At 36.0% G+C, this 22,608-nt stretch overlaps 1 protein-coding gene and 1 pseudogene across 1 annotated transcript in view; one reads left to right on the forward strand and one right to left on the reverse strand.

Moving 5' to 3' along the window:
* The window catches only part of CRISPLD1 (cysteine rich secretory protein LCCL domain containing 1), a 38,440-nt gene extending 16,361 nt beyond the window's left edge, over positions 1–22,079 (forward strand). Inside the window, exons 3-15 of the mRNA XM_039841739.1 lie at positions 3,731–3,849; positions 4,188–4,320; positions 5,293–5,408; positions 6,131–6,231; positions 7,903–8,043; positions 8,220–8,280; positions 8,389–8,455; positions 8,657–8,787; positions 10,468–10,511; positions 10,604–10,676; positions 14,163–14,238; positions 18,514–18,644; positions 20,993–22,079. Of these exons, the coding sequence (XP_039697673.1) occupies positions 3,731–3,849; positions 4,188–4,320; positions 5,293–5,408; positions 6,131–6,231; positions 7,903–8,043; positions 8,220–8,280; positions 8,389–8,455; positions 8,657–8,787; positions 10,468–10,511; positions 10,604–10,676; positions 14,163–14,238; positions 18,514–18,644; positions 20,993–21,044 (1,245 nt within the window). The 3' untranslated portion in view covers positions 21,045–22,079. The remainder of the gene's footprint in view (positions 1–3,730; positions 3,850–4,187; positions 4,321–5,292; positions 5,409–6,130; positions 6,232–7,902; positions 8,044–8,219; positions 8,281–8,388; positions 8,456–8,656; positions 8,788–10,467; positions 10,512–10,603; positions 10,677–14,162; positions 14,239–18,513; positions 18,645–20,992) is intronic.
* On the reverse strand, positions 1,911–2,029 carry LOC120585590 (uncharacterized; annotated as a pseudogene).
* Positions 22,080–22,608: the final 529 nt, after the last annotated feature.

Consider the following 22,608-nt stretch of genomic DNA (forward strand, 5'->3'; position numbering starts at 1 on the left):
CGATATGCTCGATTAGGTTCTTTAAAGAATAGTTATTAAATGTTGATATAAATTTTAGTTGCGGGCCCCTCTGCCTTAGTTTTTATATTAAAATGATGTGTGTCCCTATTTTTAGCCTTGTTATAGTTCATTTGCTGTATTCCCTTATTTTTAATGGATTTGATAGAAAACTTGTGCCATAAAAAACAGCTTATCCATAGTATACAGTTAACAATTGAATTTTAGTCCTCGAAGGGACCTGAGTTATCTTCTATTTCAACTGACACATTTTACAAATACGAACGCTTAGCCTAAAGCATTTGAATGATATGTTTTAATTTTATTTCAACTTCTATACAACAGATATTTAAACACGTTTTTGAAATATAACATAGTTGTGAATTTGGAGTTGGTTGCATATCCTCTCTAAAAAAGATCCATCTTCAATTTAGTAGGAAAAACTGACATCTAAGATTGTATCATCACGTGTAGAAATGAGTAAACTGGCCTTGAAGAAGGATGTTCCGGTCTCTTCTAGGGGTTCAGCTGGGTGGGTCTCACTGGGTCTCTCACATGTTCGCAGTGACCTAGACTTGCAAACCGACGGGTCTCCTGCCTGGGCTGAGCAATCTCAAGGGGGACTCCTGCATCTCTCTCCGCCTCCGTGTGGTCTCAGCATATGGTCTTTTTAGCTACCCGTGCAGGGCCCCCAGACTTCTGATTTGCTGGCTCAGCTCTGTCCAGATGTGTGTCCTAAAGGAAACAGAAGCAGATGGAGGCTGTGTTTCCTAACCCAGCCTGAGAAGTCTCCTTAAGAAAGGAGTCACTCTCCAGCTCAAACTGAAAGGAAGGGGAGGGAATAGTGCCACCTTTTGTGTTCTAAAATCATCACAATGGTTTCGAGGCATTTTTTTTTTAAAAGCCATCTAGGAACTGTTCCTTTTTCCTCTGATTTCTGGCTACTCTTGGAATATGAGGTTGCTAGATTAGGAACCTACAGATAAATGTAATTTCTCTGTGCTTATAACTAAAGTACTAAGCAAGAACTAACTTCCATAATCGAAGACAATAATTTGTCTCTTAAAAACAAACTACTTTCCAGAGAACTCTACCTGGAAAACTGCTAGTGTTTGAGAGATGATCCCCTCCAGCCTCCTGGATACCAGAGGAAATCAGCATCTTGTTCATTTTCTGGGACTTTAGCCAGATTCTTTGTTTGTCACCTAATTTGGGTGAATAGCGACAGCTACTTGAATTATATCTTTGCATAATTATATAAAATATTTAATTATATAATTAGGTCTAATTTAAGTAATAAATTTAAGAAATAGTATGCCCATGTTTGGCAAATAAAGTACTTGCCTGATAAATATTTATAGCACACATTTCTGATGTCTATACCAAAAACCAGTCATCGTGAATATTTGATATTAATTCAAAGTCAAATTAAAGCTTTTATGATATTCAGCTACTTTTGCTGCTCTTAATTTTTTAGTTATATGTAAATATACATTTTTGTGTTTTTGGTACATAATAAAGGTGCACTATACGAAAAATATACTTATTCTAATTCGGTATAAATTTTACTTTTTGGTTTTGAAAACATGAATTTATATATTTCAGATTTACAATTGAATGAGGAGGAATATTCATGTATAAATTATATGAATGAAAGAAGAAACGTTGCCTCACACATCTCTCTCCTTTTCTTTCTGTTTTTTTTTTTTTTTCTTTCCTCCCTAATTAAATATTTTCATTCAGCCCCTACATAATCATGACTAGATTTCTTGCATCCTTTAAAAGAAGGAAACATATGCCAAACACCCTGGCCTTGTCTTTTTTTTTTTTTTTTTAAGGCGAGGCAACCCTTGGTTGACCTCACAGACTGCAAGGACCTTGTCAGCTTACAATCTCTTATTTTTTATTTTTAACGCCCACAGCACCTGGTCTTCCTAGGTGGTCTCCCACCCAAGTACTAAGCAGGCCAGGCCCTGCTTAGCTTCCAAGATCAGATGGGATCAGGCTTGTTCACGGCGGCATGGCCATAGACTGGCCTCATCTTTTTAAGCTTCTGCCCCATCTCTTTGCTTCCTTGCTAACAAAGAACCTAGACTTGCTCTCTGTGCTTTGTCTTCCAGTCACTTATCAACCTTCCGTGTCCTGATTTCTCTCCCTAGCATTGGTCTGAAATTGCTCTTAGTCATGAACTAGTACTCAGCAGACCTCATCTTTCTTGACTTCTGGCATTTGACCTTATTGCCCACTCTCTCCTCCCAAAATTTCTTGTTCCTTTGCTTCTATAATTTAATCCTCCTTCAGTTTTCCTTTAACCTTTCTGGTCCCATTTTTCTTAGTTTATTTTACTAAGTCATTGTTTTTTCTCCCCTTCAATTTTGGTAACCCCAGAATTTTCATTCTCTTCTTGTACTTTATCATCTTTCTGAAGAAATTCATCTCTGGGTGAATAACTTCGAAATCGATACGTTAGAGCCCGTTTGTGTTCCCAGAACCCCACTCATGCATTTCTACTCTCTTATTTGCCATATATAGTGTGTGTGTGACAGACACCTCACACGTCGCCCTTGAAATATGCATGCCACTACACAGACACGCATTTCCATTAAACCGTCTATTTCTCTGTATTTTCTCTTCTCAGTTTGGTAACCTCATCGGTCTTCACTCGTCACCCCACCTTTAGTCATCCATGAACTTTGAGGAATTTCAATTCCTAAACATCAGTTCAGTCCATCTCTCTTTCCGTCTCCTTGCTGTCACCTTAGGTTGTGCCCTCACGTTCTCAGGCCAGGACTATTTTGTCACCCTCTTAACGTGCCCAGAGTCCTGTTATTGGCAGGGCCCAGACCAAACCCAGTTCTGTCTCACTCTGTTTTCACCACCACACTCACTACACTGTCTTATTTTCAAATTAACGAATTGACTATTAAAGCCAAGATACACAAACAGTTCAGTAATCATTTTGTAATTTTAAATATTTCTTTATAAATTATTTTGAAAGTATGAATCAATCACCCTAATTGAATTTTGTATGCAGGATGCATTTATATTTTTATAGGACTCAGATTCTTTGATCACGTATTCAACAAACGTTTATTAACCACCTTGTCCACATAACAGACACAGAAAAGAGGCCCAAGATACCAGTGTGAACTAAATAACTGCCCCGAAGCAACTCACAGTCCCATGAAGAAGACAGACACGTGGACAAATACTAACACTGCCGTGTAATAGCTGCTAACTGAAAGAGTATAACAGAATTTTAGGAACTCCAAAGAGGGAATAGTTTACATCTGAGAGAATTGAAAAGGTGTCGCGAATGGATCACACAAACCTGGATTGTGAAGAAAGGGTAGCTGTCTCTCTGACAAATAACTGGCAGAGGAAACAATGCCAACGAGAGCAAGGAGTAGCAGGTTTTATGAAATAGTGGGACCAAGGGTCTCGAACTTCACGTGTATGGGGATTTTGGGGTGTGAATAGACAGGAATCACTGAAGTGTATTTGTGCTCACTTAGAGCCTTCTAGACACTTGCAGGGCAAATTGGAGGGATGGAAAATGAGGCAAAGGGGTTAATTAGGCTACCGCAAAAATCTAGGTGAGAAGTGGTGAGAACGCAGACTAAGATGTTGACCTTGCAAATAAGTAAGAAGGGAGAAAACATAAGAACTGAGCAACGCTATACATGTACATTAAATGTTTGAATCTGTGTTTTGTTTTTGTTTTAAACTGTAGACATGGGATGTAGAGCTGGAAAGATCTGCAGAATCCTGGGCTGAGACGTGTTTGTGGGAGCACGGACCTGCGAGCTTGCTTCCGTCAATTGGACAGAATTTGGGGGCACACTGGGGAAGGTAGCTTGAAATGTAGCTTTTTGTTTCTGAAAATGTGTGTTTGAAATGGAATGCTTATTAAGTCATGTTGCCCATTTTCAAAGGCTCAGGGCCTGAAAGGAAAACAAATAATCATAACAACATGATAATAAAAAATAAACAGCATACAAGAATGATCAATATTTGAGACTTACTTTTGTTTTAGATCATTGACATAATAGTAACATAATGGGCGTACGTACTTAAGATTAATAACACACAAAAATCTCCACCGAACTTTATCAAAATATTTGAAATATTTGGTTTTACTTTTTTTTTCCAACTTTACTCATTCTTTATGGTTCTTTCATTTCAAATAGATATAGGCCCCCAACATTTCATGTACAAGCATGGTACGATGAAGTGAGAGACTTCACCTACCCATATGAACATGAATGCAACCCATACTGTCCATTCAGATGTTCTGGTCCTGTATGTACTCATTATACACAGGTATGTTTGGGGAGCCTGGTACTTCGTTTCTCTAAATTGACTTCATCTAACTATGGGAGAGCTTAGGCTTCTGAACTTATATCTTATGTCTGTTGATATGGTTATTAAAAATGATATAGTTATTGATTTATGTAGAATAAGCTTAGACATTTCTATAAACAATAAAAGTAATGATCAGAAAAAATGTCCGAACATCTACTTAGAACGATATTATTGCCATGATTTTACATGTGAAACCTTTTTAATATGGCTCCAATAAGTACAAATGAGAAATTTACCATCTTCGAAATCAGGTGTTATTATTTTTTATTTTCCAAAGAATAAAAATATAATTTTATTTACCAGTGACATTTAGTATTTGCAGGTGTGCAACATTTATCTTTTTTTGATATTTATTGTTCACATTTGGTATCGGATATGATCTAACCTTGGAAATCACACAACTAAAGGCAGATTCGACCAGATAAAGTGCTCTGAGTTTCTAGAACGTCTGTGGCTGATTATTGGCGAATGTAAAGCAGAGAAACTGCTCTGTATGCCTCTGCCTGTGACACGATTAAGATCAGCACTGGACTCCCTAATAATCAGTGGCACAATGAAAATATCACATTGTATAATAAATATGAACACCTCAATTTTGCTCCAGTACTTTCTGTTTAAGACAAGAAATTCTGTCCCTTCGTCAGGTGAGTATCTTTATAGAAATATTAACACAGAATTTAGGTTTGTCAGGTTGTAAATTCTGAGTTATTTAGTAAATGTGTATTTTGACGGTGCTTACATTTTATAGCTAGATACAGTTATTGAGCTGTAGATCTCTTCTTTTAATTGAATTAAGCACTTCCCAAAGTCTCAGGAAAAATACCCTTTTTGGTGTTGCCTCATTTCATTCTGAATGAGAATTTTATACATTTTTCTCTCAGGTCTTCACCTCAACTTGCTTTTTCTGAGCCTTTCGTTCCTCTCACATAGGTCGTGTGGGCAACAAGTAGCAGAATAGGCTGTGCCATTAATTTGTGTCACAACATGAACATCTGGGGGCAGATATGGCCCAAAGCCGTCTACTTGGTGTGCAATTATTCCCCGAAGTAAGTAGATAAAACGCTACTTTCAAATGTAAATTTTTCTTAACAACATGAAATTAACTTTGTATTCCTGATTTTTTTTTTCATTTTCAATGTGTATTGCTGAGTAAAGTCATAATTGCTTGAACTCAGTTTACTTAACATGGCATAATTATGGTTGCCTGATGCATAAAAATCAGTGCTTAAAAGGAAAAGGAATTTGAAAATATCTTTGTGAGGATAGGAATCATATTTTTATGCCTTCGTTTTTAATCGCTGCGCTATTATATTGCATAAATATTTAATGATTTTGATTTATTAGAGATGAATAACTATAGATTAACTGAGAAATGCTTTTTCACCTGTGTACAGACCATTCAAACGATTACATTGAAAACATTACATAACCATACCCAGGGTCAAATCCAAGTCTAAAATCTGTTTTTATTAAATCAAACGGGATATAGATGAATATCCCATAGCAGAGTTTGGTGTTCTGCAAAAGTTTGATTTTGTAATTTTTAACATTATGCATAGCAAATTGTTTAGTAGACTTCAAAAGAATAAGGCAGCAATTTATATTTAAACCTAGTAACCAGAAGGACTCAGCGATAAGGGATACAGGTGTCTTAAATCTACACCTCTAAATCATTACTTAGAAGATTCTTTCAGAGTCATATTTCGCAGTGTCTTATAAATCATGCTATTAAACTGCTTCTTAAAAGAGTGCATATCCTCTCTTTAAGGGGTAACTGGTGGGGCCACGCCCCCTACAAGCATGGGCGGCCCTGTTCCGCTTGCCCACCCAGTTTTGGAGGAGGCTGTAGAGAAAACCTGTGCTATAAAGGTAAGCATTATTATGTACTGATATTCAGTTTGATGGATATTTTAACACTTATGCATTAATTTCTGTTGCTAAAGACAAAAGTGTATTTATTACCCAAAAAGCTTCTAGAACTCTATTTCAAATATTTTGAAGAAGCCATTTAGAATATTTATAAAAATATTTGTAATATTGATGCCTTTTATACCAATATGTATTTAAAGGAAAGTTTCATGCTTACTCCAGATAACTTCTGATTCTACTTGGAATTTATCCTGGAGTGATAAGGATGTTTACATTTTTAAAAACCACCTTGATACATTGACTAGAGTTATTTCCATAAGTCATCATATTTGAAGGATTTGGCAATGTAGCGTGATTTATTTTTAGCGCTTCAAAAGTTTTTGCCCAAATACCTATTCAAGATTCTTACTTGAACCATGCTGAGTGAACTGTACTGATTTTCTGCTTCTCACTGTAGAGTATATGTACAACTTTTCATGCCAAAATAACCAAAAACTATAAGAGTTTTATAAAAATATTGTAAAAGTAGTACTCTCAAATGCATTCGATGTCCTAAAAAGAAAATATAAATATGGTGTCCCGTTTATAACACACGAAGATAAAATGTATGTGATAAAGTTTTGTGGAAGCCGTCACGCTTATGTTGGGCAGCCAGGTGAACGTTTTTTACTTCCTTGTACTTTTTTTCTTATTGATGACTAAATGAAGATTAGTGCAGACGAAGAGTATTAGAAAATGCATGAGTAAATGCAGGCCTTTTGCAGTAGTCATAAGGAGATGTGCCCTTTCCCCCTTACTTACTCAATGCTTATTAGCTATAATGAGCAGACAAGAAGTGACATATATTTTACTTTGTTATCTGAGCCATTTTGAATTCCTGGAAGCGTTTTTCATTTTGTGTGAGTCTGTCTGTTTTCCATCCTCTTTACCTCCAAACCAGCTGCCTACTTGCCCCTTCACCAATGGCCACTGTCTTTTACTGAAACTGATTTTCCTCCGACTTTATACGCCCTTTTTCTAGGTTTCTTAGACAGACACGAAAGTAACACAACTCTCCAAAATGCGCCAGTGTCAAGCTCTTGATACAGTCCAACCTGGAAAAAATATTAAATTTAAAGTTTGAAATTATTCTCCATTGTCAAGTTTAAATTTCTGCACATTGAATTTCCTTCTGAAAGAGAAAAGCCTTTCCACTGAAACCGATGGTGTAATAAATAATAAGGGCATATCAATTCTTCTGTAGACTGAATTTCCTTATAGGAGAATTTTAAATGTGATCCTCCTGAAAATATTAAGAATGTGATTTCATTTCACAAAAACATTCAAATTTACCAAAACCTGACTTTATTATTTTATTGTGTAGACTTCTTAGTGTCATCATGAAAACCAATCACTGATATCACATTAAAATATAAGCAAAGTTTAGAAATGACTCCATTTAATATTAGGACAAATGGTAGCATAAATTAAAGGCTCAAAGGTGACGTGTATATTTCATTTACTCCAATGCAGTACCTAAGATCACCGTCAACCAAAACCTGTGCCAAAAACAGTACTGATTTTTCTGGTTTTAAATGTTAAACAGGCACGTAAGGGTATAACATTAATTGTTAAATTTGTGTGCATGTTTAGAGTGGGGTTCATATTTCTTAACTCTGTTCTCTCTAACAGAAGGCTCAGACAGGTACTACACTCCACGGGAAGAAGAAACCAATGAAATCGAACGGCAGCAGTCACAAGTGCACGATGCCCACATTCGAACACGGGCGGATGACAGCAACGCAAACGAAGTCATAAGCATGCAGCAAATGTGTAAGCCTTCTGCATTGCCTGCCAGCGTTTCAAAGTTTACATAAGGTGGCATAGCCATCTGTGTATTATTAGCTTTAATATTGTTAGAGTGGTAAATACTTGGCATTAGACTAACTGTGAAGAATTATAGCAGCTTTTACATTATCTAAATTATTATTATTTTTTTCCCCCTTTAGCCCAAATTGTTTCCTGTGAAGTGAGATTAAGAGATCAGTGTAAAGGAACAACCTGCAATCGGTAATATTCACTCTTATTCTTCAAATTAACCGACAGATATAAGAAATATTTTCGGTTTATACTGACATTCAGAGGAACTAAATTTTGTTACCAATTTCTTTCATTTAGATATGAATGTCCTGCTGGCTGTTTGGATAGTAAAGCTAAAGTTATTGGCAGTGTACATTATGAAATGGTAAGTATTATAATTATTTGGGGGAGAGTCCTTTTATATAATATTTGATTTTTTAATGTAAAAAAATAATTTATATAAGTATAGATAGTTTGCTTAGAAATGTTTAATTTGAAGTCCTTTAAATAGTAACCAGTTGTGTTTTATGCAGCACTCTAATATTTTAATATCTTAATATCTTTTTCTTTCCTCCTTTGCATCAAGCAATCCAGCATTTGTAGAGCTGCAATTCATTACGGTATAATAGACAACGATGGTGGTTGGGTAGATATCACTAGACAAGGAAGAAAACATTATTTCATCAAATCCAATAGAAACGGTGTTCAGACAATCGGGTAAGTACCCGGATGATCTTTTGGATCAGATGGTTTTAAATTGTAACAATGAAGTAATAGATTATTGCCGAGCAAAGCATAGAAGAATTTAATTTATAGAGAAAGAAGTTGGTAATTTTCAGGGTTTGTTTCGCTTACAGCATTTCCATAGACAACAAGAAGAAAGAGTATCTAAATTAAAGTTGAACCCTTTTACTTACGAAGAGCATGCTGAAACTCCAAATAGTCTGGCGTGTCATCCAGAAAGTACAGATTTACAGTTATTTCCAGTGTGAACCAATAAACTTATTAGCTATGACACACAGTACTGCAGAGAAAGCTAATTGATATGCATATTCTCCCTGCCATATTTAGGGAGAATAGTTTATTTCTTGCAACAGTAACTTCGTTAATAAGGTAAATTAGATTAATAGGTAAAAGAGCATTTTGAAGTCCCTAACTATGTCATATACTATGTTACCTTTCTTTTGTCCTTTTAAATGTAATTGATTCCATCATAAAATCATTGATGACTTTTTGAAATGTTTCTCATGTTAAAAATACTAAATATATTATGCTAAAACATTGTATATTTTTCATGTATACTCAATAAAAAGTAGAAAAGTGTGGGTTTTGGAAATATCTTCGTTATGTCTCTTGCTTCTATGTAAAAAAAGTAACATGATTGAAGCTCATATGAAATGACTTTTCATAGAAATGTGACATGGTTTTTTTAAGTATACAATTGCATGAAATTCCACAGTAAAGTTGAAATTCATAATAAGAAATTAAAAATGCTTTAAAATTGGTAGAATGATCTCCTATGTATATAGTTTTGTTCAAAGACTTGACATATGTTTTTAGCCATTAGCTATTACTCTCAAGTAAAAGCTTTACAGGATTCAACTGATTCATTTAGCAAATATTTATTAACTACCTTGAATAAATAATAAATATTAGTTAGTAGTTTTAGTAAGCCAAACACTGGGTGTTGGATTAAAAAACATTTATCTTATTATTTACTTTTTTCTCTTAGTGTTTCACTATGTTTATTATGGCAACTCTTGAAATTTGAAGGGTGTGTCATATTAATGTACCATCAGAAATAAGCCCTACCTTTTGCAATAGATGTTTTTCTGAAAATCTGGATATAGATAAATGTTAAAATTTTGACATATAATGGTATACCTATTCTTATATTCCTGTTTTTAATGATGAGGAGGAATTAATTCATTTATTATGGACGTGTTATTAAATACTAGGGAATGAGTAATGCACATGCCTTGAAGGTACTTATTATTTAACAGTCTTTTTGTAACTCTACCTTGTGTTTACTGCTGTGAAAGATTAGTTTGGTTCTGTGGTGACAGGGAATTAGTATATTGATAATTTTAATGTTACTTGGTAATAACTATATAGATATAAATGTGTATTGTTTTATGGTATTATCTGTAAGTTTTTGAGATTGATAATGAAAAGAGATCATCTTCTAATATGAAGAATGGTATTGATTTGGTTCATACTTGAAGGTCATATGGATTTAGCATTAAATAGATGATGTATTCATATATTACTACTTATTTAGATATTTAAATAAGAATGTTCAAGAAAAAAATATTCATAGACCTAAAAATTACCAGAAGTTATGTCGATGCCGATGCATGCAAGAAAATGATTGACATATTTTATTTTTTTCTCCAGCAAATATCAGTCTGCTAATTCCTTCACAGTCTCTAAAGTAACAGGTTAGCATTTTTTTCATCTCGTCTTCTTTCTAGTATGTTGTATGTTATCGTTTCCAAAGAATTCGCTTATGTTTTGTGTTTTGATTCTTCAGTTCAGGCTGTTACTTGTGAAACAACTGTGGAACAGCTCTGTCCATTTCATAAGCCTGCTTCACATTGCCCAAGGTAATATACTCTAAATCTTCTTTTTTACCAGTGAACAGTAAGGTGCTTTTACCCGGTGACAACTGTTTTTGCCTCATACTGTGGTGTCTGTAGGATTCAAAGAGTGTTGTGATCTTGAACACAGCAGAGAGCGGTGAAACATCACAAACTGCATGCACTCCCTGCACTTCTGTGTGCTTTCTCCAAATGCCGACGCACCTTCTGGTCCTCCATAATTGCTGAGCTGGTGCATATGCTCTGTGTGTTTACATGGGCTGTGAAGAATTCTGTCTTAGTCTGCTCGGGCCGCTATAAACCCCGATGAATTATATATCAAACATTTTTGTTATTAAAGTATAATCTCTTATTAGAGCTTCACTAATTATGCTCTTATAAGGCTCACAGATTTAACTAACATCATGATATGTTTTATAATCTTAGAAAATTTTACAGAATTTTTTCCCCAGATATCTCAAACCCCTATACTTACAGATTGTATTTTTATAGGTAGAAGAGACATGTTGCTAGGTGAAGCTGGTAAATTTGAGCATTGTCATCTGGTGAAAAAAGCAAGGCTTTAAGAATTTTTCATTTATATATGTTTATTAAATACCTACTCTAAACCACTGTTATGCCCAGCCCTGTCTCAGCCACGTGACTAGGTTCGTGCAGACTAAATGTAAGGGTCATGGTGGAGCGTTTCAGCACCAAGCCCTCTTCCAGGAGATGCTCAATAAATGATAAATTTTATATCTGTGGTACAATCTGTAGATATATTGTTCCAAAAGAAAAAGATCATGCAAGTAAAATGTTAGTAAATAATTTTCTATTTCTTGGCTCGTTCCAGGAAGGGAACTTCCTCCCTCCACCTCCCCAAAAAGGGAAATGATATAAATTTTTAAAACAATTTTTGCTGTCACCAATATAACAGATCAGTGGACAAAATGATTTAGGTATAATTTTAACCTTAATTACTCTGGAAAGCTTCCTGCTCTCATTTTCTTTTATATACAAGTGAAACGAAGGTTGTCTTTTTTTTTCCTCATATAAAATTTTTAATAGTTTCATAAATTAGATAATAATGGTATTATTTATACGATATCATAACTTTTAGGGAATTGTATGGTAAATTCATTTTAGAATTTTATGTCACTTAAATAAGTTAAGGTATAAATCTTTTCTGGGGAAAAATGCCAAGAGCGGATAAATTAAATGAAATAAGCTCAAAACGAGCATGAAGAAACAAGATGACCTGGACACTGTGTCCTTGAGAAGTTCTATAGCTGGCAGAACAGCTCAAAATAAACCAAATCTAATATTTAGTACCATAACCTTGTAGAAAGGGCATGTGTGTAAGTGTGTTACCTCTGTGTGTGTTACTGAAAATCTTATCCCATTTTATATATATCTATAAACGTTGAGATACTCAAAATCTTACATACTCACAACTTAAAATTAGGTATCATTAAAAATGTGTCAGCATTTTTATTCAAAGCTTATAAGCAAATTTTAGACAAAGGAATGTTTAGTAGATCACTATCTACATTCTCAGTCTTATGTAATAAGGTGTTAAAACCAGAGATTAGAACACAAACAAGCAAAAACTTCCTCGAGTCATTCTTTAATTTACTTTACTGAGTAAGTAGAAACTCACTCAGTTTGGAGCTACTGACCTTGGCCTTTCACAAACCCAGTGTTTAAAATAAGGTCAAGGTATGGCCCACACAGCATGTTCAGGGCAGGGAAAGGGTTCTCCCATTGTAGGGTAGACACTGAGTGCCTAAGAATTCTCAAATACAAGGAGACACTGTTATAGTCAATGGTGACACCCTTCCTCCTACAGAAAGCCCCAACAGTGTCTTTACAAAAATCGGCCTTTTAATTCAAAGTTATAAAAACTCAGATTCATTTATTACTTATATGTAAATGGTTCTGGTTCAGATGTTATAGGAAGTATATATACTCTCAAGTGTACAGTATTGTGCAAATCTTAGAAATAAGAAATTTAAATAAGAAATGTACTTATTTCCTGAAAGCTATCTTAAGGAAGATCTGCTTCAATTAGTAAAGGTCGTTGACACTGAAGTCTTTTTTAGGACATTTGTAGGAAAAACATTAATGCCTTCACCAAACAATGGTTTTCCTGTCGTCATTTTGTTGATACTGATTTACTATGTAAAGGAAATTATTTTTCCAGTTTTGCGCATTGGGATGGGGGAGGAGTAAAGGCAGGACTGGGGGAGAGTGAGGGGGTAGAGGGAGAGGAGGAGAGAGAGGAGGGGAGAGAGGGGAGAATACAGAGGATGATGAAGGAGGCAGCTCGATTTTTAAATAGTGCTACTTGACAGTATCTTAAACTCTAGGAGTGGATTTTTTTTAATTGCTTGAACAATGATAATTTTTGGAACTTAAAAAAAAAATAAGCTAAGCCAATTAGATATCAGTCAGGCAGGCTGCAGGGCATCTGGAGAAAGAACATTCCATGCAGAGAGAATGGTAAGTGTGAAGGGTGCTAAGGAATAACCAAGAGACCAACATGACTGGATCTGGGTGAGAAAGTGGAAGAGTGGGGTATAAGGTCAGAGAGAAAACGGGAGGACAGAATGTGCAGGGCTTACGGACCACGGTGAGGCCCTTAGCATTCTTTCCGAATGGGACGGAAAGGCACTGGAGTCTTGGGGGCACAGGGCTGACATGATCGGACTTGTGCACTTCAGTGTCGGTGTGTGGAATAATCTGATTTTGGATATATTTTAATTGATAGTCAGTAGAAATTGCTGGTGGTTGAGTGTAAGGTGTGAGATAAAGAGGAATTGAGGATAGAATAAAAGTTTTTGGCCAGAGCACCTGGAATAATGGGTCACCATTTATTGTAGGAGGCCTGCAGAAAATGTATTTAGGGGGCTGAGAGATTAGGAATTTGGGTTCAAACGTGGTGAGTTTGAGATATTTATTAAATCTAAGTGGAGACATGGAAAAGCAGTAGGACATGCAAATCTATTACGAGAAGTGGTCTCAATTATAGGAGTAAATTTGGAAATCAGCATCTTATAGATGATAATTAAAACTATGAAATTGGATGAGATACCCATGATATATATGCAGAAAAAAGAAACCATGAGATATATGAGTCAGACAATGATTCAGAATTTTCAAGTTATCTGTTTGCTAAATTCTGCAGACGCATAGGGTACCAAATTCCCAGATACTTTGAGCTACTTCCTGATGCTTCTTTCTGTTTTCCATCTCTACATTAGAAAGCTTCCTGGTTAATTTTTTTCCAAAAGAAAAATGCATTTGTGCCAAAAGCTGGAAGTGGATTGATAGCGGGAGCAAAAGCAATTATGATTGCCTGGCTTTTACAACTGACCTGTTTCAGAAGAAAAACAAAAAATGAGTAGAGTTTAGAATGCTGAGTTTACTATTGTGTATGTATGTCTGTAGTCTTACTAATGAGAAAGGCTGAAGTCACCTGCTAATTAACATTTATAAATATCTGTTTTACAGAGTATATTGTCCTCGTAACTGTATGCAGGCAAATCCACACTATGCTCGTGTGATTGGAACTCGAGTTTATTCCGATGTAAGTATCCTAATTTACGCAGCTCTCAGCATTCATGTGCATATTTATGTATAGGTTCCATAGGTTCTGTATGCGTGCGCGCGCACACACACACGCACACACACTTTTAAATGCATGTGTGTACATTTATATACAGTAGTCCCTCTGGTGGTTTTTTCCATGGTTTCAATTACCTGTAACCAACTGTGGTCCAAAAATATTAAATGGAAAATTCTAGAAATAAACTATGCATAAATTTTAAATTGCACGCTGTTTTCGAGTAGTGTGATGCAATCTCGAGCCATCCTGCTCTGTCTCACCGGAATGTGAATCATCCCTTTGTCCAGCATCCCCATCTGTTAGTCACTCAGTAGTTGTCTCTGTTATCACATCAACTGTCACGTTATCGAAGTGCTGGTGTTCAGGTCACTCTTATTTACTTCATAATGGCCCCAGAGCACGAGAGTAGTGATGCTGGCAATTCGGACATGCCAAAGAGGAGCCATAAAGTGTTTACTTTAAGTGAAAAGATAAGTATGGTACAATGAGCTCTTCTAAGAGAGGAGAAAGACGGAGGGAGGGAGGGAGGGAGAGAGAGAGAGAGACACCACATTCACATAACTTATTATAGTATATTATTAATATTGTTGGTCTCTTACTGTGCCTACTTTATAAATTAAACTTCAACATAGTATATATGTACAGAATAAAACAGATTATACAGGGGTCGCTACTCTCTGTGGTTTCAGGTACCCAGTGGGGATCTTGGAACGTATCCCCCAGAATAAGGGGGAATGCTGTACAGAATAAGGAAACAGATTCTATGCTGTATATATATATATATATTCTCAGAAGAGTTAATCGTCAATCACACTGAAAAATGCACATTCATTTGTAAATACAAGTGCATAATAATTTATTTTGACTAAATTTTTCTTTATAACCTACCCATATATCTTATATCAGATAATGAACGAGTCTGCATTTTGCTCTTCTTTAATCTTCCTTTTGGTTCTTCAGTATTTGAAGTATAAACCAGATAATTAAGAACTTGTCAAATGTATGAACAGTATCTTCACTGCCAAAGGGGCATTTTAAATTGTAGCATAGAGTCCAAAACAGGGAATACACCAGACAACATGTAAAAGGAAACCTATGGAAGAGATGTTGCCATGGATTTCATCACTGGGATCGACAGGGAATATTAGCAGTGGTGGCTTCAGTATGGATAAGTGCTTTCTGGATCCAGGTTTCAACTGTGGGCTGGTGTAGAGGATTAAGGGACACATTCTAGGTGGGGTGAATGGCATCTACAGAGACATGGAGGTGACAGCACATGGGTTTGCTTGTCTCTGAGCCAGTAAGAACTGAAGCTGAAGGGCCTGCAGCCAACTTAGTGTGAGGGATGGTGGGAACCAGCTCTTGAAACCTGAGAATGGAGTTTGAATGCAGGCTGATGAATTTAGATTTTCCGTGGCAGACATTTAGAAACCACTACAGATTCCTAAACCAGAGAGTTACAAAAACAAACAAAAAATACAGTCTCGATCCACATATTCAATAGAATTCTATGGAAACATGATTGTGAAAAGAAGCCTGAAATATGTATATTCCCACCTTATTCCTCTTGGCGACTTCATTTAGGTCTAGGTGTGTCTTTTAGTTCAGCTTTACCTTTGAGATTATTCTCCAAATCTAAGTCTGTGCCAAGTTCCTGCTTTGCAGTATATTCTTATCTGCAGCTTAGATATCCTGCTGTATCGTAATTTGCTAGTCCTCACATTTGTTCTTGCTTCTGTTTAAAAACACCCTTTTTCTATTTTTCTGTCCAAATCACAGTCATTCTTCACATCCTACATGGTTGCCACTTACTCTGTGATTTGCTAGATCTCCTAATCTGAGCATGGTGTTTCTCTTCGTTCAGCCCTATGACCTTGCCTTTTCCTTTGAGCACTTAGCTGATCCTGTTAGGCGTTCTGATGGTTCCCCCCATTAATTTTTAAGTCCCTTGAGGAAAGCAGCTGGGCAATTCATGCATCATTTTTTCATTGATGACTTCTGAGTGCTGAGCCGTGAACAAGACCTCCCTGGCTTCCCGATTTAGCAGAGCTTAGCACAGAGTAGCCTTGAAAACTAAGCAAATACCTTACACACAAATATTTGTTAAAAAGATAAACGAATAAATGTATATGAATGAGCATATCTAGAATCATCAGAAATGTCCAAAGACATCGTTCTTTCCAGATTATCACTTTAAGAACCAGAACTTTTCATTTTAGTTATATTTGGGGAAAATCTTTCAAAATATCCCGCAGACTTCGATACCACTAAGCTATCTCTTTGTTAGAGTGTAGGATTTGGGAGAATTGATATCCTGAGATAATTTTATCTTCCTACTTCAGCGAAATGGGTAGGTAATTATATATTACTGTGAACATCCTTTTAAGAGTAAATTGGAAATATAAAGATTACTATTACCGGTAAGTGTAGTTAGAGGCGCGGCCCTTACCTGCCAGTCTTTCCACCCCCGCAAAATACATTACGTCTTTCTGAACAAAATACAGATGAGAAGCCGTCTACTCACTTTCCTCTCCTTCTCCACATCCCACCTTTCTGTCTCCTTCTCTCCCCCTCTCTCTACTTGTAGTTTGCAACTTGTACATTTTACTGCTTTTAACTTATTTCCCACTTGTGCCAAATGAAGTTAATTTCTACATTCATTCAAAATGTTCCACAGACACGTTCTCTTTTTCGTGACATATTCATTCTCATAAAGTGTGGGCATGGAAAGAAAATCTCTTCTGACGTTTGAACTCAGATAGGAATGCCTGCTGACTACATAGTTATGGGCAAAACAATAGTTTCAAAAAATATGAAGTGCTTGGATTTAGTGAATGTTATATCTAAGCACTTTTACTGCCTTGGGAAGAATGCTGATAATACCCTTTTGACAGAGAAAGATAAATACTGAAATGTGTATAGAATTATTTTTAATTCCATCCATTACGAGCCATATTGGATACAAATATTAATTCAGCAACGGACTTTAAATGGTGAACAAAATGCCTCCCGAGAGTAAGGGTGTGAGGTCTCACACATATGGCAGTTTGTGATGGAACAGAAAGAATGGAAAGGATTAAACAGCCTGGCATCAGGCTCGCTGATCTAATACATACTGACTGATGCCACAAGGGTCAGAGCACAGCAATAGATCAAGGTCATGTAAGATGCACATGCTTACGCGAACTTTGAAAAGCACATTAAGTCACTCACGTGTGCTCGCAGATAAGAAAAGAACACACCAGTGGGGTCAGAAAAGACCCACGGGGAAACGAGGTGGGTCGCTTTGCACGAAACAGCTCAAGTGTTTCCTGTCGTGGGATTCCCTGAGGCTGTACTCAGCTACGGACAAACTTCGGTAGAATATTTGTATTAAAGCGAATGTTGCAATCTAGAGGACTTTGGTGGGAAATCAAGAGAAGAGCTGACTTCTAGGAGTCAACAGTTTTAAGAATTGGAAAGTGTTGGACCTGAAACAATAATTTCCTCCACAGAAATCCCATTCAATTCAGATTATGTAACTGGCAATGTAATCATAGAACTTTCCAATTACCTCATTTTGGACCATTGAAACCAGGATGACAGACGTTGCAAATCTAGGTAGAAGCCATGATTGGTCTGTCTTTCTATAAATATACATATATTATATTATATTATTTTATTTTTTTGTGGGGTTACTCTTTTGGGCAAATTTTCTCTGAGTAGATTATATTATTTAATAGGAAACAACTCTCCATTTAATATATGCCTATATTTCGGAAAGGGACTATAAAGATATACATAACTATGTTTGAGTTGTTTATAAGTCAAAACCGAAGATAAATAAAACGAGGTACAGATAATCCAGCCGGTGAACATTTAGTCTGAGTGACTGCAGCAGAGACTGGCAAAGGCCGAAATTTAAGAATGAGTAATGGGCCCTCGATGAGATAAAAGCAGCCAATTTACATTCTGTTGCTTCAGTAACAGAACAAGCCTGCTGTTTGGACAAAGGTTTGCGAGATCAGATGGTTCTTATCGCTGCAGCCACCCTTGAGGTCTGTTCAGAATTAGCTTTAACTTTGTGACTTTTGAAATGCTCATTTATGCACAAAATGCCCTCCCACGGCTGCTCACCACGTACCCACACAGGGTACCCACACAGGGACAGGTGTCAGTGCCATCGGTCCAATAGAAGAGTCAGCTGGGCAGGGTCAGCAGGAGTCTCCTAACGGCAGCTTCTTCGCATCCCTCCAGCTGTCCAGCATCTGCAGAGCAGCGGTGCACGCCGGGGTGGTTCGAAGTCATGGTGGTTATGTCGACGTCATGCCTGTGGACAAAAGAAAGACTTATACCGCTTCTTTTCAGAATGGCATATTCTCAGAAAGGTAAATGAACAAAACATATATTCTGCCCTTTTATGCTTACTTTCCAACCAGCTCACTTTAGCATGGGTTTGAAGGCACGGGGCTGAGCCAGAGTGTTTCCTCTGCACACTGTGTGACTGCACACTGTGTGACAGTACTCTGGTACCAGAGGTGTCTGTCTCCTGCAGGCTTGTCAACATCAAAATGAAAAACAAAATTGGATTACAAGTCAGAACTTCTCCTTTGTTAACTGATATTATGATGAGGAAATGTTTATCATCCTCTTTTGGATTTTCCAGATTAAGTATTTATATGTAATTCTTTCTAGGTGAGCAAGGCACTATTTCTCTAATCCAGTTATCTGACAAAGTATTTGACAAAAACCATGAGTCTGATTTTCCGCAGAACCAAATTTTCTTTTTGATTGGATGTTAGATGCCTAATGTGATATAAATGACTCTTTCAGGTCCTCTCATAGTATCTTGCTCATTAGTTTATATAGTTTGTGGTTTGAGGGAATTCATGTGACTTTATGAAGTATTAATAAAAGAGAAAACAACCTATCGTGACTTTTCAACTCACTGGTACTTGGGGAGGTAATATTAAGTCCCATATATTTTGGATAGGTACAGAAAAAATGCCTAACTTTTAAATAGTTACTGAGCTCTTCAAATTCTTGGTGAAAGGTTCACATGTGAAGTTTCTCTAAGGGACACCAAAGGATGCGCCAAGAAGGGCATCTAGGTTGCCTTCCACATAACCGTCTAGGTGCCATCTTCATAGAGAGACGAATTTGTGTTTAGCATCTGTTTTCGGATGCGACGGTATCAGGAAGCTATTAATGAGAAGGTGACTTCACTACGACCTGGCTTATGGTCTCCTTAAACAGATACGATACATAAAACAGATTCTTGAGTTATGGAGTCCGAGATGCAGTTTTATAAGCTAAACCGAGTGATGTGGTTTCATTTACCTGTCATAGTTCTCAAATGTTTGAAAAGACAATGAGATGATAGGTGATAGCTTAAGGAAACTGAGAATAATTATTTTTGAGAACCTGCCTTGAATTTTCTGGATGCTGCTGGAACTTTCCAGCAGCTTACTTCCACCAACAGCCCTATAAAGTCGATTCTCTAAACCCTAATTTATAGACATGTCACCTGAGGCTCAGAGAGGTCAAGTGACATGCCCAAGGCTGTATAACTAGTCAGTCTTGGAGCTCGGGCTCTGTACTAGGCCTGTACACTCAGAAATATGCATTTTCCCAGCGCGTCACTGTGTACAAAGAAGAAGCACACCAGTCACTTTCCGGAGCACCTCGTCAGTCTGTGTCCTGTAAACAAAGATGGCTTTCAAGTGGCCATCTGCTGGTATGAAATACCGGGCACGTGTGTCTGTGATGTGCGCACACTTAGGATAGTCTCACTCTTTCTCACATGAAAATTCTCCCCTTTTCTTGTACGTGAATAAATATATGAAAGGAATTGTACTTTATTTCCCTTACCTTAATATTTGTTGTGTTGGTCTTTAAAGCCTTATTTATAATTAAGAACATAAAACTTTATGCAAAAATGTAAAGACTGCAAAATTTTAAATTTGATTAGAATAAATGACTAATTGCATTATCAATCTATTTTAAATATTAGGCCTTTAAACAAAAAACACCTTGATTGATATCACTAAATAACATATTAATAATTTAAGAAAGACTAAAATGTGTGATTTTGCATTGCTTTTAACTTGTTTTAAAATACTTCCAAAATGAGATCGAGCGGTATATGTGCGTTTTCATTTTAGTGAAAAAAATACTAAGATCTTTCAGGTTTGACCATTAAATTTTCACACTAAGATTTTTCTTGAAACCATAGATGTTAAAAATATGAATAGGTGTGATAGCAATAAAATTTAAATTTTGTTAGACTCAAGAAATGATGTTAGTAGTGTAGAGTATTGCTTAAGTATTGCGATCTTTTCAACTTGCAGTTAAATTTTAACTGTGCCAATAGTAAACCTGGATCTCAGTCTTCTCCCAGAGAAACTGAATAGCAGCGGCTTACCTCTATTAGAATTACAGGTGGTAATGTATGAAAACGTGATCCGTAATCTGTGAAGTTCTATATAAAATACTGTTATTACCACTGTGCACCTTAAATTCCTTTAGTAAACTTGCAGCCCAGCATACAGCCAAGATTTAAAGAATTTATGTCATTCTCTCTCAAGCTTTCCAATGACTATAAACTACAGTAGCCTAAGAAAGTTGACCACCTGGATTCATAGAGCTGCTTTCCCAACTGTCATAGGGAAGCGTGATTTATTTGAGAGGGATTATATGTGGAGATGACATCAATATACTTTTTGTATTTTTGCAGTTTACAGAATCCTCCAGGAGGAAAGGCATTCAGAGTATTTGCTGTTGTGTGACATGGGACGCTTGGAAGAGGATCGTAATGACCGTTCCAAATGCCATATTTCTAAAGTTTGTATAAAACTGTAACATTACTGTACAGAAGATATCAGCTATTTTCAGCCCCCAAACAGTGCCAAATGCATATAAATCCTGATAGACAAAGTCTGTAAAATAAAACATGGGACATTATTAGCTTTGGGAAAAGTAATGAATATGTAATGGTTTTAGAAATCCTGTGTTAAATATTGCTATATTTTCTTAGCAGTTATTTCTACAGTTAATTACATAATCATGATTGTTCTACATTTTATATGTTATATTATATGGTGCTTTGTATATGCCACTAATAAAATGAAAACATTGAATGTGAATGGCCCTCAGATAATCATCTGGTGCATTTAAAAATATTAATAACAGAAATACTGACTCTAAAAATTAACCATGTTATTACATTTTCCTCAGTTTAATGCTATGCTGTTACCTACTCCAGATAATCTCAAATTATCTTCCACTTAATACTTGTATAGTTTTTCTCTTCTGTTAAGTTTAGACATATAGGATATTAAGTCTGGACACCGTACTCTTATTTTGTATAAAACAATTCCTTAATATCCAGATGAACCTATTAAAACATTTGATTCTTTGGGAATGGCCTTCATGGTACATGGAATGAGACACTCCTAGTGATCGTACAGGATACAAAGGGGTATGCATAGGCAGCTGGAGCTTTCTTTCTAGGTATTGTTCAAACTGGGGTCACACATTTTCTTCTGTATCCTGGCAAATACTCCTGCAGGCCAGGAAGTATAATAGCAAAAAGTTTAATAAAGATGAACTAAGGCATTTGCATCACCATTGCCACTGATTTTCTTAATGGTAAATGGCTGTGTGTATAATTTTTGCCATATTATGGTACCTATAATGGTGATATATTTGTTTCTATGAAAAATGTATTGTGCTTCGAGACAAATTTTGGTAATTTTTTTTTCCGATGGTGAGTTTGTTCTTTCCCTGTAAACATATTAAAATTAATCGTGTTTCAAAGTATTGTTTTCAGTCTCTTTTGCATCCTTATTTTGATTTAGAAATCACTTTAAATTTACAAAAGAGAAATTTGTGGGTTACTGACATGAACATATATAGCATCTTTAATACCAGAAGTCAGCAAAGTCAACCCGATTATTTAGGTATTTGTCTGTGAAAGAGAAGACAATCATAAGTTGAGAAACATTATATTAAGGGAAAATGTGAATAAAATGAGAGAGATGAATTTCTGAACTAGAAATAATCTGAAAGGTATAAAGTAATTATAAAAGCATTGACAAGACAATAGCTAATTCAAATATTTTTAGAAAGTAAATGAGTAGGCGTTTAGGAGCAGATGAAGGAGAGAGAAATCACACGTTAGAGATCAGGGAAAGTGAGAGATGGCTAATTCAAAAAAAAAAGGAGAATCACATAAATAGCTATTGGAGAGCAAATTGTGAAGAAACTAACATCATGATCAGTTATCAAGTACTGGCTGGGAATTAAATTGTTCAAAATATAGGTAATCAAAGCTTAAGTATTTATACATTA

The sequence above is a fragment of the Pteropus medius genome, unplaced genomic scaffold, assembly GCF_902729225.1.
Source record: "Pteropus medius unplaced genomic scaffold, Ma_sr-lr_union100, whole genome shotgun sequence".
In the NCBI taxonomy this organism is placed as follows: domain Eukaryota; kingdom Metazoa; phylum Chordata; class Mammalia; order Chiroptera; family Pteropodidae; genus Pteropus; species Pteropus medius.